The sequence below is a fragment of the Cebus imitator genome, unplaced genomic scaffold (assembly GCF_001604975.1).
Source record: "Cebus imitator isolate Cc_AM_T3 unplaced genomic scaffold, Cebus_imitator-1.0 Scaffold6, whole genome shotgun sequence".
In the NCBI taxonomy this organism is placed as follows: Eukaryota; Metazoa; Chordata; class Mammalia; order Primates; family Cebidae; genus Cebus; species Cebus imitator.
Genome location: NW_016107321.1, coordinates 9,685,654 through 9,703,780, shown reverse-complemented (window position 1 = coordinate 9,703,780; position 18,127 = coordinate 9,685,654). Strand labels below are relative to the sequence as shown.

At 44.6% G+C, this 18,127-nt stretch overlaps 1 protein-coding gene across 8 annotated transcripts in view; it reads left to right on the top strand.

Moving 5' to 3' along the window:
- Positions 1-18,127, top strand: part of TIAM2 (TIAM Rac1 associated GEF 2) — a 242,791-nt gene that overhangs the window by 132,661 nt on the left and 92,003 nt on the right. For all 8 annotated transcript variants that reach the window (XM_017538771.2, XM_037742012.1, XM_037742015.1 and 5 more), the window contains 2 exons: positions 14,338-14,523; positions 15,199-15,345. In XM_017538771.2, the coding sequence (XP_017394260.1) occupies positions 14,338-14,523; positions 15,199-15,345 (333 nt within the window). The remainder of the gene's footprint in view (positions 1-14,337; positions 14,524-15,198; positions 15,346-18,127) is intronic.

The window sequence follows — 18,127 nt, the reverse complement described above, 5'->3', positions numbered from 1 at the left end:
ATCTTCCATATAACAGCCAGACTGGATTGCATCTGAAAAGCACATCTGGCCAGGCGTGGTGCCTTACACCTATAATCCCAGCACTTTGGGAGTCCAAGGCGAGTGGATCACAAGGTCAGGAGATCGAGACCATCCTGGTTAACATGGTGAAACCCCGTCTCTACTAAACATACAAAAAATTAGTCGGGCGTGGTGGCATGCGCCTGTAGTTCCAGCTACTCGGGAGGCTGAGGCAGGAGAATCGCTTGAACCTGGGAGGCAGAGGTTGCAGTGAGCCGAGATTGTGCCACTGCACTCCAGTCTGGGTGACAGAGTGAATCTCTGTTCCCCCCTAAAAAAAGATTTCAATGTACGTATTTTGGAGGGACACATTCAGCCCATAGTGGTCTTGTATGCAAGGCTTAGATGGTAAGGTTTATTTTATACTCTGCATTCAAGAGGGGGTATAGGTTTTTAAGATGAGGACAAAGCGTGGTGACAGTATCTTTGGAAGATTAATCAGGTAACAGCTTGGAGGACAGAGTGGGGCAAAAGGTGTCAGGCAGTGCAGTGGAGGGCGCTGTGCTGGGTGTGCAGATACAAGGGCCTGGTCCCAAGTGACACAACAGTAGTTCAGCAGTTGACATGGAAAATGTATACCGGGGTGCCTAATTTTCTTCAATTCTAGAGAATCTTAAAGACAGTAACTTACATCTCTGAACGGAGCTGTTGCTCAACCAGGATGTGCCGTTATTTAAAGAGTACCTGCTGGCAAACTCCAAAGTATGAAATAGTTTTAACAAGGAAGCTGAAACTGCCAGGAAGAATGTAAGCGGTGGGAGGCGTTTGGGGTCCAAGAACAAAGCTGCTGACGTTGCTGGAGGGAGCGCTGTCCCCGCGAGCCCCGCTCGAGTCCTCTCAGGACCCGCGCACACTGGGAGGAGTTCGGCTCCCGGGGCCGTGCAGCTCTACCTCCCAGCTCTCTGTCTGTGTGGAATGTAGGGTGTCAGGTCATGGGAGAGGTGATGGGACAGATCAAAGAGCCTGAAGGAGACACGGTTTCCCCAGAGTTTTCTTTGTACCATGTCTCACCCCTGGTGCTGATTTTCCGGGATCCAGCAGCCACAGTCTGTCTATCCTGGATTCGAGTGTCTCAGAGTGTCAGAGCACCCCAGTCAAAATTCTCATCCTGATCGTAATTGAGAAAAGTACGGTTTTAACTTTTCCTGGCTCTCTTAAACCCATGTATGCCTAGTGTTCCAATAATGGAACACTAAATATGTGGGAATTATTTATATCCTACTGCTCAGGGTCATCACAAAGGTCTGATTTGATTAATTAATTTAATGAGATGGAGTTCCATTCTTGTTGCCTAGGTTGGAGTGTAGTGGCATGATCTCAGCTCACTGCAACCTCCACCTCCCTAGTTCAAGTGATTCTCCTGCCTCAGCCTACTGAGTAGCTGGGATTACAGGCACATACCACTGCACCCGGCTAATTTTTGTATTTTTAGTAGAGACAGAGTTTCACCATGTTGGCCAGGCTGGTCTTGAACTCCTGACCTCTGGTGATCCACCTGCCTCGGCCTCCCAAAGTGCTGGCATTACAGGCATGAACCACCATGCCTGGCCCAAGGTCTGATTTTAAAAATTCAAACAATTGCAACCTCAGGTATACGTGGGTTATGTTTAACTTTGGAGCCATATTTCAGTCCTGTGAAAGGGATGCCCAGCTTGGAGTTTTCAGGTCTTTGCATAGGGTCGGGTGTTCAGGTGTCAGGAGAGAAAAGGGACATTTGGCAGCATGGAGAGGCTTGTAGCCTGTCGTGTGTGTGGAGGTGGCAGTTGAGGGGGTGTGTTTCTTTGTGGCCACAAGGAGGGTAAGCAAACTTTTTTTTTTAATTTAAATTTCCTTTAAATGTAATTATATTCCCTTGTCCATAGTTTGTAAATGTTTAACTGATGACATCATAGTTGGTGCTATTCTCTGATTAAGATGGGAGGTTATTTTAACATAAAGCCTTACATAAATCCAGGGGTCTGGATGGTTGAGTGGCCTGAAGAGAAGCTGTTTTGAAGAATGAGAGGAATGATCACTGTGGCCCATTATCCAGCCTTTGACAGAATCATCACTTTAGTTATTTTAAGCACACAGTCCTAATACTACTAATTTTTCATTTTTGGTTCTCCTCTCCCCATAGCCCTGGCTCTAAAACCCCTTCCTGCATCTTCCCCGTGCCCTCTTCTCCCAGCCCCGCCTCACACACATTCCCTTCTCATGTTGTTCTTGTGAGTTCCTGGTAACAGACAATTGGGACTGATCTTAGAAATTCTTGGCTGGGAACAGTGACCCACCACTGTAATCCCAGCACTTTGGGAAGCTGACGCTGGAGGGTCACTTGAGGCCAGAACCTCAAGACCAGCCTGGGCAACACAGCAAGATCCTCTTTCTGAAAAAGAAAAAAAAAAAAAAAGAAATTCTACCTGAAAATATTCTCCTCACCATATTGCATTCACTCTTTGAAATTATGATTTAGCCACGAGTTCCTGAAGGACTTTGCAGCGTGTAGCCTGAGTTATGTTTGCTGTGCCCGTTGTCCTTGCTTCCTTTGTCAGCAGATCGTAAAGAAAGCTGTTTACATTGTGTGTGTGTGTGTGTGGACAGAATTTTGCTCTGTCGCCCAGGCTGGAGTGCAGTGGCACCATCTCGGCTGACTGCAACCTCCACCTCCCAGATTCAAGCAATTCTCCTGCCTCAGCCTCCTGAGTAGCTGGGAGCGTCTTCTACCGCACCTACCTAATTTTTGTATTTTTAGTAGAGATTTGGGGTTTCACCATGTTGTCCAGGCTGGTGTTGAACTCCTGACCTCAGGTGATCTGCCTGCCTCCATCTCCCAAAGTGGTGGGTGAAACTACCACGTCTGGCCAAGAGCTGTTTACTTTTTACGTGCACACACAAAGACTGGGAAACATTAGCGGGAACAAGTACTTGCTTAGAATTGCTTTTATAAGATTGGACAAAAAACTGTTAGGTGAAGCTGCAGAAGCAAAGGTATTTACAGATCAAGACCAATCGGGACAGGGTCTCCAAAATATCCCCTGAGCATTCAGTTTTCTCTAAACTCCCTTTTAAAAATGTCTGAAAGAGAGCAGTGCTTTACCCACTTAGCATTTTCAAACCTCAACAAATATACATTTATTTATGTAGCTTCCTCCCCAGCGGGTTTATCTGAGAACCTCAGATGGAGTCATTTCTAGCCTAAAAATAGAATGTACAATCTAGATTACATCATGCAAGAGAAATTCTCTGGAATAGGTTTTCTTTGAAGTATGTGGGTAGAGAAGTTCCTTTTTGAAATAAAAAGGCAGTATCACAGTTGTAATGAACCGGCTGAGCTGCGTACTGTCAGTGGTCACAAGCTCTGGGGTGTCCTGGGCCCCTTGGGTGTTTCTGGGGAGGATGATGCAACTTTCATTTGAGCGTGTCCAATGTGGACCAGATCATGCCGCCATCCACACGTCAGATGGCCTTTGAAGTTCTCAGGGAGGGAGAGTTGTAAATTAAGTCCAGTTAGTACTTTATTTTCCTTTCCGCTTATTATTTCAAACAAGTAAACAGGGACAAAACCTCATCACCCTTAGGCAGCCTTGGCATTCTCCCAGGTGGCGTCCCCCATCCTGCCTCATTATGTGCGATTCCCAGGGGAGCCAGGCCCGCTTCCCGTGGTTAATTAGGCTGGAGACGGGGAGGTGGTTAGACTACCCGGGGTTCGGTGGGGAAGGAGGGAGGGCTTGCTGGTGGGGTTGGGACTGCTCTGGGTTTTGCAAAACTTGGGCCTCAGTTTAAATGCTTATCTAAATACAGTTTTAAAATCTTTATAAAGAGGATGGACTGCGTTTAGACAATTGGAAACTGCTGAACAGAACAATGAGAACAAAGCTTTGAGAAAATATGAGGGTACTATGTGGTATTTGGGGATGATGGAGGGGGAAGCAGTTTGAGGAACAAACTGTTGGAGAGCAGCATATTTGTGAGGGCGTTTGAGGGAGATAAAGCCAGGTTGTGGACGTGTTGGGTGAAGATGTGAACTTTATTCTGCAGGCAATAGTGAGATGGTACAACTGAAAGTGTTGTTTCATCTTTTTTTTTTTCTGCAGAGTCTTGCTGTGTTGCCCAGGCTGGAGTGCAGTGGTGCGATCTTGTCTCACTGCAACCTCCGCCCCCTGGGTTCAAGCGATTCTCCTGCCTCAGCCTCCCGGGCAGCCGATTACAGGCGCGTGCCTCCACGCCCAGCTAATTTTTGTATCTTGGTAGAGATGGGGTTTCACCATGTTGGCCAGGCGGGTCTTGAACTCCTGACCTCAAATGATCCTCCCACCTCAGCCTCCCAAAGTGCTGGGATTACAAGCATGAACCAACGTGCCCAGCTGGAAGTAATTTTGGCAGCAGAAGAACGTTTGGTTTAGTTCAATGAGCATTTGTTCAGTGCATCCTCTGGGTCAGGCAAGTGTGCACAGATTGGAAATTCAAAGAAGTCACTGTCTCTGCCCTCAGGGCGCTGTCAGTCTAGCAGGTGACAGACAGTCGAGCATGCAGGTTAGACATAATACAGTGATTCCGTTGCACATGGCATTCCAGGCTGTGGAAGATGGAAACAGGAAATGAAGCCTCATGTGCAGTCATGGAAGACCCTGGAGGAGGAATGCCAAATTGCTTCTTGAAAAATGAGGAGTTAGCCAAAAGGAGAAGGGAGAGGGGTCTTCCAGGCCAAGGCACAGCGGGAGCAAGGACAGTGTGGTCTTAGGCAGGTGGTGAGAGGTAGACAGGGGAAGTAGGACTGTCTGTCACTCTCTCATCCTGGTACCACTGCAGAAGCCTCCAATTTCACCCTTCTTCTGATGCATCTTCCATATAACAGCCAGACTGGATTGCATCTGAAAAGCACATCTGGCCAGGCGTGGTGCCTTACACCTATAATCCCAGCACTTTGGGAGTCCCAGGTGGGTGGATCACTTGAGGTTAGGAGTTCGAGACCAGCCAGGCCAACCTGATGAAACCCCATCTCTACTAAAAATACAAAAAGAAGCTACTTGGGAGGCTGAAGCAGGAGAATTGCTTGAACTTAGGGAGCAGAGGTTGCCATGAGCTGAGATCACACCACTGCACTCCAGCCTGGGTAACAGAGTAGTATGTCTCAAAAAATATAATAAAATGAAAATAAAAAAATGAAAAGCACATGCGATCCTGTGATTACCAGATAAAGTCCCTGATAACCTCTCCCCACCTTGACCTTTGTCTGCCACTCCAGACATCCTGTGGATCCCTGAGCTCCCCATTCTGCTCCTTACTTTGGGTTTTTCCCCAGACAGAGAGGACTTCTGTGCTGTGCACAAATGTACCCTGTTCCCTTCTTGCCCTCTTCATCTGGCTCACCTGTCTCGACTATAATAAGGGTTTAGGAGTTGCTTCCTCCAAGGCACCGACCTTGACCACCCTCTCTCCCACTCTATCAGGAAGCCCCCTCTCCTCCCACAGTTCTCCATGTCTATGCCACTGCTCTCCTCTGTGGCTTTGTAACGGTTTCTTTGTGTGCAAGGTTGCTTCTGCTATAAAACACGTGCTCCTGGAGGAACCGTGACTCTTCCGTCTCTGAACCCTCGATGCCTTGCTTGAGTTCATGAATGTATGGATGCACCTCTGTCTCGTCTGTCCGAAGATGCTTTCCTCTTTACTGCTGGAACAGAGTTCTTCTCTGAGTCAGTCCCCACCCACTCCCCAGTGTTCTAGGACTCCCTGATCCTCTTCTGGGTAGCAGCACCCCTGTTCTGACACTCCCCCTCCCTGTTTTCTCAGGGCTCCCCCCTGAGGCCAGTATCATATGTAGTTTCACAGTAATCCACAAGGTAAAGATGTAGATATAGCACCTGTTTGATGCATGACTAAATAGACCCTTAGGAGAAGTACATTTCTTTTCTTCTTCTTCTCCTCCTCCTCTTCCTCTTCTTTTTCCTTTTTTAGAATTAAAAAATATTTTAAAAAATAGAGACAAGTGCTCAGTATGTGTCCAGGTTGGTCTCGAACTCCTGGGCTCATGCGATCCTCCTGTCTTGGCCTACCAAAGTGGTGGGATTACAGGAGTGAGCCAGTGTGCCCAGACGAGAAATACGCTTGCTGTATAAGCATCGTTTACTAACTGATTGTATCACTGGAGCTCCAAGAAGTACATTTGCTAATGTCACACAGCTGGTAAGTGGCAGAGCTGGGATTTGGACACAAATCTGTGCTCCTAATTCATGGGCTCTACTGCTCCTTAAGACTTATGCTTTGCTTGCCAACTAAACCAGGTGATGAATTGTGCACTTTGGGAGGCCGAGGCAGGCGGATCACAAGGTCAGGAATTCAAGACCAGCCTGGCCAACACAATGAAACCCCGTCTCTACTAAAAATACAAAAATTAGCTGGGTGTGATGGTGGATGCCTATAATCCCAGCTACTCTGGAGGCTGAGGCAGGAGAATTGCTTGAACCTGGGAGGCAGAGGTTGCAATGAGCCGAGATTGCACCACTGCACTACAGCCTAGGTGACAGAGCTAGACTGTCTCAAAAAACAAAACAAAAAAAGAATAGAATCCTTGATTTACTTGTTTTTATAACTTGGATTTTTCAGGTTGATTTGATGGGAATTACATTGATTATAAAACTGAGTGAATTTTTTGGTATGGAAATTATATCTCAAAGGAAAAAAGAGTAAAACCAAATCTCTCAACTTTAGTCAGTTGTTCCAACTACTGGTAAATTTTAGTGTAATCTGTGTCACTGGCTGGTTCTTCTATGAAGATATGTTTTAGTATTTGGAAAGTACGGAATGGGAGTTTTTCAGCTTCTTACACCAAGAAAGGAACATGAATTATAGGACAGACCTAGTAATAGACAAATGACTACATGCTGCGATTAAATGACTAAATGGCAGAAAATATTTTTCTAGGACTGCTGGGTGTGGCAGGAATGTACTTGTCATCTTTTCTAAAAGATGTATCACTTATTCATTTGTTATTTTTAGCATTAGACTTCATCCCTCTCCCTCCCACTTTACTACAGGAGACCATAACCTTTCAGAGTTCATTAAATAATGGAGCTGTGTTAGCAATCAACAGGAACATTTTGCATTGAATTTGTGCCAGTGTTGAAAAACGAGAGTGTTCCCCTATAATCTGGTTATTGGTAACTTCCTTTATTACAATGAAAGAAAGTCTTGTCATTTTTATACTTTGAGCATGGACATTAAAAGAAACAAAAGCTCAATCTATGTAGAAATGATTTATTTTTATTTTTGACAGGATCTCACTCTGTCGCCCCGGCTGGAGCATGCAGTGGCTCTGTGTAGGCTCACCGTGGCCTCGACCTCCTGGGCTCCAGCTGTCCTTCCCCCCCCCCCGCCTCCTGCATAGATGGGACTACAGGCTTGTGCCAGCTGCACCTGGCTAAGTTTTGTAGTTTTTATAGAGATGAGGTTTCACCATGTTGACTAGGCTGGAAGTGTTGGTTGTTTTTCTTTTTATGTCATATCTTGATGTTTATCTCTAAAAAAAAATAAGGAAACATCTAGAAACTTAGGAAAAGAGGGTGGGGTATCTTGGATTAAAAGGGACTGATTTTGGGTATTTTAGTTTTTGATAATGTTAGAAAAACAAAATCTCCAGAAACACTTTGATAAATGTGGTCAGGTAATACATGACTATTTTAGTGATGATTATCATTATCATTGAACTGTACTGAATCTCTAAACTAAATTATAGCTAAAAGACTGCCTTTTATTTTTTCCTTTACCCTTCAAAATATGTATCTTTGTCTTTTCCTTTATGCCACCTTCTGAGGAATTGTTATAAAATGTTTTTCTTGGCTGGGAGGGGTGGCTCCCATCTGTAATCCCAGCACCTTGGGAGGCTGAGGCAGGCGGATCATGAGGTCAGGAGATTGATAGTAGCCTGACCAACAGGGTGAAGCCTTGTCTCTACTAAAAATACAAAAAATTAGCCAGACGTGGTGGCATGTGCCTGAAGTCCCAGCTATTTGGGAGGCTGAGGCAGGAGAATGGCGAAGGTTACAGTGAGCCTAGATCATGCCACTGCACTCCAGCCTGGGCCACAGGACGAGACTCTGTCTCAAACAAATTAATTAATTAATTTAATTTAATGTTTTTCTTTCAAGTTAACATTACTTTAAATTTGGGCTGACTTTGAATGTCAAGGCTGAAATGTATTCACTTTACTGAAATGTAAAGTGTTCAATATAAATAGGGCCATAAATGAGAGTGTGGTAGTCTTAATCTCCTTCTCTGTAGAATACCTGGGGCTATATGGGCAGAGATAAAGTTGACAGGTGAAAATGTAAGTGAAAGTTGCTGAGGTCACTGTTGGGATAGTGCACAGGCATCTGCCTTATGAATCAGAAGACCTGGGAATCAGGGGCCCCATTGTAGCTATTTGAGAATGTCCCTGTCCCCCACATGTTGTTCACATCAGAATCAGCTTTGGGTCTGCTACTCTGGTAGGGCGAGCTTTTTACGTGACCCCTGCTGAGAAATGAGGGTATGGTAATATCAACTCCTTTGCAATTTCATTGAAAATGTTAGCCTTTCTAAATACGATAAGGTCTCTTGTGAGCCTGTGGGTCCAGTCCTCCTTCCTCTTCCTTCCCTCCAAAGAACCCGAGCATCTGAATCTGGGGCCTCACCATACTTTTACTTGAATATTCTTTCAATTTCCTCTCCACAACTTTGGTGAGTCTGTGGAAAGAAAAGTCAAATATTTCATTATTGATTCTTATTCAACCACAAATCTTCATTTAAGTTCCATGACTGATTCTTTCTATAAAGAACCATGACCTTAGAAATAAGGTGAATGTTATCTTTCAGTAGGGAATAGGTATGTGAGTACAGGTGGTGGGTCTGCCACAGAGATCTACAGGGATGAGGGCTATGTAAGTCAGGGGTCTCCGGAGAAACGGAACCAGTAGGATGTGTATATGTGTTTGTATACACATATACAGGAAGAGGTGTGTGTATGTGTTTGTATAGGGAGAGAAAGAAAGAGAGAGATTTATAATAAGAAATAGGTTCATACGGTTATGGAGAAGGGCAAGTCCCAAGATCTGCACGGCAAGTCAGTAAGCTGGAGACCTGGGATAGCCAATGGTATAGTTTCAGTCTGAGTCTAAGGCATGCGAATGAAGAGAGCCGATCACGTAGTTCTAGGCTGAAGACTGGCAGACTCAAGATTCAGGAAGAGCCCATGTTTCAGTTCAAGTTCAAAGCCAAATCCCCCCCCCCAAAACAAAAGCCAGTGTCCCAGTTTGAAGGTTGTCAGGGAGGAGGGGTTCTCTATTCCTTTAGGGGGAGTCAGCCTTTTTGTTCCCTTCTGGCTGTCAGCAGATCGGATGAAGCCCACCCACGTTAGGGAGGGCAGTCCACATTACTCAGTCTACCCATTTAAGTGTTAATCTCACCCAAAACATCCTCAGACACATCCAGAATAATGTTTGAGTAAATAGCTGGGCACCTCATGTCCCAGTCAAGGGAGTACATAAAACTAACTGTTACACTGGTGCATCCCTTTGAGCTTAGGAGTTTGAGGCCAGCCTGAGCAACATGGCGAAACCTGGTCTCTGCTAAAAAATGCAAAAATTACCCAGGAGTGGTGGCATGCACCTGTGGTCCCAGCTACTTGAGAGGCTGAGTTGGGAGGATCACTTGAGCCCGGGAAGCAGAGGTTGCAGTGAGCCAACGGCATGCCACTGTACCCCCAGCCGGGGTGTCACAGTGCAACCCTGTCTCAAAAAACAAGATGCTCCAGTCAGAATAAGTATAAGAAGGGTAAGGAACATTTGAAATAGAGTAGCCATAAGGTTACTTTTCCTTTGCGTTTCTACTAAATTAAATTTTAAATGAACTCTACAGTATACAGTTTATTGAGATACTGGTTGTCTTGAAACTTAATAAGGTATAATCAAGACAACAAACATCTTGATTTTTATAAGGTCTCCTTTGGGCTATTGGGGTGTCCCAGCCCTGTCACCTTTTTGACAAACGGAAGCCTCTGGGTCCATGTTCTTCCTGTGAATTCACCTGTATTTTGTCCCAAGCTTTGGGTGGAGAGGTCTATGAATGCTGAAGATTATTAAAGTGTTTTTGATAAAACTTCACGATTCCCCACTTAAACCCAGGAGGCGGAGGTTGTGGTGAGCCGAGATCATGCCATTGCACTCCAGCCTGGGCAACAAGAGCAAAACTCTGTCTCTAAAAACAAACAAACAAACAAACAAAAAACAGCTTTATGATTCCCTGTGTATCTGTTGGGACAGAACTGTCTTTACCTCTCAGTGCTGCTTTGATGTGTAGCCACACAAATATATTAAATAATACGTTAAAAAATACTTTTTAAACTACAGGATTCAGTGCAAATACAAGAGATTGTCTTCTTCCCCAGTCTATGGTGATTGGCATAGACCTGGATTTTATTTTATTTTGTCTGTTTCCCCCCCCCCACCCGCCCCCGCCGAGATGGAGTCTCACTCTGTCGCCCAGGCTGGAGTGCAGTGGTGCGATCTCAGCTCACTGCAGCCTCAGCCTCCTGGGTTCAAGCGATTCTCCTCCTCAGCCTCCCGAGTAGCTGAAATTACAGGCATGTGCCACCACACCTGGCTAATTTGTTTTGTATTTTTAGTAGAGATGGGGTTTCACCATGTTGGTCAGGCTGGTCTTCAACTCCTGACCTCAAATGATCTGCCCACCTCAGCCTCCCAAAGGGCTGGGATTACAGGCATGAGCCACAGCACCTGGCCTTTTTTGGCTTTTTAATCCACCATGGATGGCATGGGCATCTTTGCCTTCTGGTATCTGGTGACTTATTCATTTTCTTTTTCTTTCCTTTTTTACTTTTTGGAGACAGTCTCATTCTGTCACCCAGGCTGGAGTGCAATGGTGTGATCTCGGTTCACTGCAATCTCCACCTCTTGGGCTCAAGCGATCCTCCCACCTCAGCCTCTCAAGTAAATAGGACTACAGACATGCACCACCATGCCTGGCTAATTTCTGTATTTTTTGTAGAGACGGGATTTCACCATATTGCCCACGCTGGCCTCAAACTCCTGGGCTCAAGCAGTCTCCTTGCCTTGGCCTCTCCAAGTGCTGGGATTACAGGCACGAGCCACCATGCCCAGCCAACTCATTCATTTTCTTTCCTTTCATATCTTCACCCTCCAGACAACCTTCAGAAAACACCTGATAAACTGTTTTACACTGAGGCATAAATGAGTGTAATAAACTTTAAAGCATTATCCAGTCTAGAAATACCTCTTAGAAGACAAAGGAATCCACCTATAATTGTGGATTTTCCGGAATCATCTGGAGAAAAGATGTTTAGGAAACGGGACTGAGAGTGTAGTTTTTACTGAACCTTAAGTAAGATGTCAGTTTGTACCCATCCTTCACTCTGGAATCTAGAATTCTCTAATACGGCAGGATCAGGAAGAGACTTGCAGTTTCAATTTGAACTGTCTTGTTAGTCTAGAACAGGGGTGTTCTAGACTAGGAAAGTAAACTTTGACTTGAGTGGGAGGATCACTTGAGCCCAAGAGGTGGAGATTGCAGTGAGCTGAGATCACACCATTGCACATCATTGGGTGTCAGAGTGAGACTGTCTCCAAAAAGAAAAAACAGAAAAGAAAATGAAGGAGTCATTGAATACCAGAAGGTAAAGGATGCCCATGCCACCCACGGTGGATTAAAAAGCCAAAAAAGGGCGCAGTGGCTTAAGCCTGTAATCCCAGCACTTTGCGAGGCCGAGGTGGGTGGATCACGAGGTCGAGAGATCAAGACCATCCTGGTCAACATGGTGAAACCTCATCTCTACTAAAAATACAAAATAATTTGCTGGTCATGGTGGCACGTGCCTGTAATCCCAGCTACTTAGGAGGCTGAGGCGGGAAAATTGCCTGAACCCAGGAGGTGGAGGTTGCGGTGAGCCGAGATCGCGCCATTGCACTCCAGCCTGGGTAACAAGAGTGAAACTCCGTCTCAAAAAAAAAAAAAAAAAAAAAAAAAGAAAGCCCAGGCGTGGTGGCTCCCGCCTGTAATCCCAGCCCTTTGGGAGGCTGAGGTGGGCAGATCATTTAAGGTCAGGAGTTCAAGACCAGCCTGACCAGCATGGTGAAAACCCTTCTCTACTAAAAATACAAAAAAAAAATTAGCCAGGTGTAGTGGCCCAGACCTGTAGTCCCAGCTAGTAAGGCCGTGCACTAGAATCCCAGGAGGTGCTTATGAGATGTGAACCTTCCTAGGCCTCAGACCTAATGGATAGACTCTTCAGGCGTAGGACCTGGGCATCTGCATTTTTAAAAGCCAACAGGTCATTCTGTCCATTCAAGGCTGTTACCAGTAGGCCACCACATTGCTAATATGGATACACAGGATCTTAAGTGAGGTTAGATTCATTACGGATGTTGACATTGTTTCAAGGCACCTTGAAACTTCACTGTTTTGCTGACAAATGATAATCAAGAAATTCTTTGTTTAGATCTTGTGGCTGTTTTTCTTCCACGCAGAAAAGTTGTGTAGCGACCGCCCTAAGAAATAGATACAGAGAACTTGGAGGAGGTCTGGGGAATGCCCAGAATTTGTAGTACTTTTCCATGGAAAGAAACTGGAGGGGGCAGTGCTGGAAATCCTTCAAAGTATCATTTATCCAGAATGAAGGATTCACATAGAAAGCTTAGTGGGAAAGGTGAGGATCCCTTTGAATGCTCAACAACATGGCAGAACTAGAGATGTAATTGCTGCATCTGAAATGACGTCATTCTCCACACTGAATCCTTTACTACAGGTGCTCACTGACAGACCTTCTCTCGAGTGTTGAGATTGCTCTCAGGACCTTTTCAATCACAGCTTTCTGTTCTTATTCTGCTGAGTCCCTGTTTTGGCAAATCACAATAGTCCCTCATCACCTATTATTAATAATTTATTTTGCATAAAGATAATACTTGTAGGTAATGCATTTTGACATCCTTGGAAGAAAGGAAAATGGCTCTCAGAGTTTGGCTGCATTTATTATTCTTTTTCTTTCCCTTTTTTTGAGATGGAGTCTTGCACTGCCACCTGGGGTGGAGTGCAATGGCGTGATCTCGGCTCACTACAACCTCTGCTTCCCGGGTTCAGGTGATTCTCCTGCCTCAGCCTCCCAAGTAGCTGGGATTGCAGGTGCCTGCCACCACGCCCAACTAATTTTTGTATTTTTAGTGGAGATGGGGTTTCACCACGTTGGCCAGGCTGGTCTCAAACACCTGACCTCATGATTCACCTGCCTCGGCCTCCCAAAGTGTTGGGATTACAGGCGTGAGCCACTGTGCCCAGCCTTGGCTGTATTTCTTTACTAACTCATGACTTAAGTTTTGAAGAAGCACATAGGAACTTCTGTGGTGTAAACATCTGTATATACCTTAATTTGATTTAGATGCACAGATGGTGGTTATTCTCCAAGATACTTAGGAGTATTCTAAGTAAAAGTTCTATTTGTCCTTATCCCTGAAGTCCATTTGCTTCTTATTGTTTTGAGTCATTTACTGAAAATGAACAGAAACATAAAGTCACTGCCTTTGTTTATCTGGTGTCTGTTTGTGTGCAGTGCAGTTAATCCAGTTTAGGATCAGGGGCTGTAAATGTGAAGGGAAATGAAGCAAAGTGAAAAAGTTGACTTGCAAGTCGCATCCTGCTTTAAGTCAAGATGGTTTAGAGTGCTGGCATTCTCCAAAGATCATGCCATTTTGGCATGTCACCGTATTGGGATCACTGGCTTTTTGTTTTTGTTTTTTTTTTTTTGGCTATCCTGATGAAGTAAAGTACTGGATGACCCAATGCATTTTTTTTTCTTTTTTGAGATGGAGTGGTGCTTGGTCACCCAGGCTGGAGTTCAATGGTTTGATCTTGGCTCACTGCAGCCTCCACCTCCCAGGTTCAAGCAATTCTCCTGTCTCAGCCTCCAGAGTAGCTGAGATTACAAGTGTCTGCTGCCATGCCCAGCTAATTTTTGTATTTATTTATTTACTTTTGTTAGTAGAGATAGGGTTTCACCATGTTGGCCAGGCTGGTCTTGAATGCCTGACCTTCATTGATCTGCCCGCCTCGCCTCCCAAAGGGCCCCATGCATTTAGGTGGAGGGATTGAGATGGGTGAAGGAAGGGCTAATTTAAACCATGCAGACCAGCTGAAACTAATTTTTCCTTCAAGTTTGTGAAAGGGATCACATTTTCATCTCAACCCATGAAAACTTTTAATTTTTATTTAAATTACCTCTGTTTTTGCTTTAAGATCCAGCAATGGGAGCAGAATCTTGAGAAATTTCACATGGATCTGTTCAGGATGCGCTGCTATCTGGCCAGCCTACAAGGCGGGGAGTTACCGAACCCCAAGAGTCTCCTTGCAGCTGCCAGCCGCCCCTCCAAGCTGGCCCTCGGCAGGCTGGGCATCTTGTCTGTTTCCTCATTCCATGCTCTGGTAAGTTCCTGAGGAAGGCTGTTTCTGCAGCATTTGGGGAGGGTTGGGGATGCTCCCCCTTCTTCGGCTGGTTGCCATCAGCGCTTGTGGGACTTGACCCAACAGCTGACACCTAGAGGCCAGGTCACCCAGAGGCCATGGGCCTGGGGATGAAGGAGACCAGACGTAGAGCCCCCAGTTTCTCCACTGCCCATTCTGGAGTCCAGCAGCTAGTGGACGGTTACCGCATGTTCATATCTGTACACCATTCTGTCTGTGCAACCCCATACCATCAGGAAAGTGGGATCCTGGAGAAGTGGCCACAATGGCGTGGAGATTAAAGGGTGGATTAAGGGTTGTTTTCTCTGCCCTGCAGAGCGCCCTGTTGGGTTTTCTGCAGTTGCTCCCATTTTGGTGGCTTCTGTGTGTTACGCTGGCTCAGCCAGGGGGTCTGTGGGTGGTTTTGCTGACAGTGCTGCCCACTGTGGAGAGACCTGAATGTCGTGACTTGTGTTGTCCAGATGAGAGCTGTCTATATAGTGGATGCTTTCCTGGTATTTCAGACATGCAGGAGCTTTTGGCCATGGCCGGAATGCATTTATAGCAAGCAGAACTCACTTCTTTAGGGCAACTGTTAATTGTCTCTGCCACTCAAATACTAAGCCTTGAGATCTTTAAAACTGTGTTTTACGTTAGATATGTTCTAGAGGTGACTCTGCTCTCCGGAAAAGGACACTGTCACTGTCCCAGCGAGGGAGAATCAAGAAGGGAATATTTTCTTCGTTAAAAGGGCTGGACACACTGGCCAGAAAAGGGAAGGAGAAGAGACCTTCTATAAGTCAGGTGAGCTCTTCAGCATGGGAACAGCAAACTAGAGTGAAATTCCTGAAACCCCTGATTTTCAGCCTGCTATAAATCATCAATGTTCATTCTCTGTTAAGAATGAAATCAGGCCAGGTGGGGTGGCTCACGCCTGTAATTCTAGCACATTGGGAGGCCAAGGCGGGAGGATCACCTGAATCCAGGAGTTCAAGACCAGCTTGGGCAACATAGTGAGACTCCATCTCTACAAATAGCCAGGTGTGGTGGCGTGTGCCTGTAGTCCCAGCTATTCGTGAGGCTGAGTTGGGAAGATTGCTCCCAGCTACCGGGAGGTCCAGGCACCAGTGAGCCATGATTGTGCCACTGCACTCCAGCCTGAGTGACAGAGCAAGACCCTGTCTCAAAAATAAAAATAAAAGTTGGTTTAAAGGAATCAATTCTTAGCATGCACTTTTTTTCCCCTGACAAAACTGCAGAGGTTGCCACATCTATCCCGGCACTCCCGAAGAGGTAGTCACGCCGTGTCCAGTACTTAAGAACAGAAAAATAAGAATAATCAGAAAATAATCCACACTTTTCCTTCCCTCTAGTACTAAAATTCATTTACTCATAGATTTTATATTAAAATAAATGTGGAAAATGAATAATCAGAGGAGTAGCAGCTACATTCTGTTGATAGTGCTGTGGATTTTGCTCACTAAATCCTTGCAACATGGCCTTGGGGTTTTGTCATCCCATTTTAGAAATGAGGAGACTGACACTTGAAGAGGTTACATCACTTACCTTACCCTGTTCACCAGCACCGAAGGGCAGAGCTGGGAGCTAATTCCTGCCTAAGTCCACAGTCTTCAAACACTGGACAATTGCTTGTGCTTATTTTCCCTTGGGGAAGGGTGGCTATTGTAACATTTTCTTTTTTGGGGATAGAGTCTTGCTCTGTCTCCCAGGCTGGAGTGCAATGGTGTGACCTTGGCTCACTGCAACCTCCATCTCCCAGGTTGAAGTGATTCTCCTGCCTCAGCCTCCTGAGTAGCTGGGACTACAGGTGCATGCCACCATGCCCGGTTGATTTTTGTATTTTCAGTAGAGACGGGGTTTCACTATGTTGGCCAGGCTGGTCTTGAACTCCTGACTTCAGGTGATACATCTGCCTGGGCCTTCCAGAGTGCTGATTACAGGCATGAGCCAATGTACGCGGCCTCTTGTGACATTTTTGTCATGGAAAAATAGCCTAAGCCCATGTTGGTGAAATGTGACCCAAGTATCTTAAATTGTTTTCAGAACATTTTGAATATGTGAATTTCATGATGCACCTGTATTTCACAATGGGGAGTGTATGATAATGGATTTCATCTTGCTGATATGTTTTAGGATTATTCTGTTTCAAAGCTGTTTAAAAGATGAGTTATATGTTGACCTGATCATTCAGGTGAATAGGGAAAATGTTTGCAGTTAAATCCGAAGAAGTTTTTGTTTTTATTTTGAATGAGCTGCTGTTTTTCTGAGTATGCTTTCAATATCATTGGAAAGAGAGTCACATTTTATTGGATCTTTGTTTTCTAACTTGCATATGGCTATTTATTTTATAATGCTTTTGTGAATTAGGTAAGTAAAAGGGTTGGTATCAGTTCCTTTGACTTGTTTAAAACCTTGAAACGATAACGTTGGATGTGGCGGGAGTGGGTTGGTTGATTAACAGACAGCAGAATCATAGGAAACTTCAACATGGCCATCGTTTTTGTATACTTATATACAAAAATAATATCAGATTTTAAAATTGTGGTTCTACTTGTAATTAAAATTTTTTTTTTTTTTTTTTTTGAGACAGAGTCTCGCTGTGTCACCCAGGCTGGAGTGCAGTGGCACGATCTTGGCTCACTGCAACCTCCACATCCTGGGTCCAAGTGATTTTCATGTCTCAGCCTCCCGAGTAGATAGGACTACAGGCTTGAGCCGCCACACTTTGCTAATTTTTATATTTTAAGTACAGATGGGGTTTCACCATGTTGGCCAGGCTGGTCTTGAATTCCTGGCCTCATGTAATCTGCCTGTCTCTACCTCCCAAAGTATTGGGATTGCAGGTGTGAGCCACCATGACCAGCCTGTAATTTAATTTAATTCTAAAGAGTAATCTTATTTGTTGGTTTTTGGAAATGTATTTCCTCATTATTGACTGTAGTCAGCTGCAAACCCTTTACTAATAGTGGGCCTATGCTTTCTTTATTTTTAAAAAATTATTGTTGTAGAAATGGGGAGGGAGTCTTCCTATGTTGCCCAGGCTGGTCTCAAACTTCTGGCCTCAAGGAGTCTTCCCACCTCAACCTCCCAATGTGTTGGGAGTACAGGCCTGAGCCATAATAGCCTTTATGCTCTGTGAACAGAACTTCTTTGATGGTTAACTAATGTCCTTAAGGTATTTTAATCAAGACAGTATGTTCTGTATAATTAACTAATAACCTGATACATAACTTGCTTATTTTTCTTAGCTGTAGACATTCCGCTAATTAGGTATGAGCCTAATATGGTTTTCACCCAGCATGTGTGGTAATTTGTTCTCAACATAAGATTTTTTGATAAACAAAAGCATTTGGTCGAACATTTTTTGTTTTAAAAAGATATGAAACTAATTACAGTGTCAGTATTTATATAACTGAATGAAGCTGATTTAGTAGGTATTTCTAAATGTTTATATTGTTTTTAATGTTAATTATGCCACTACAAAATTTAGAAGGTAAAATTTGGAAAAGGCAATTGTTTTTAGTCCTTCTACTCAAACAAACCACTTTTAACATTTAGCTGTATT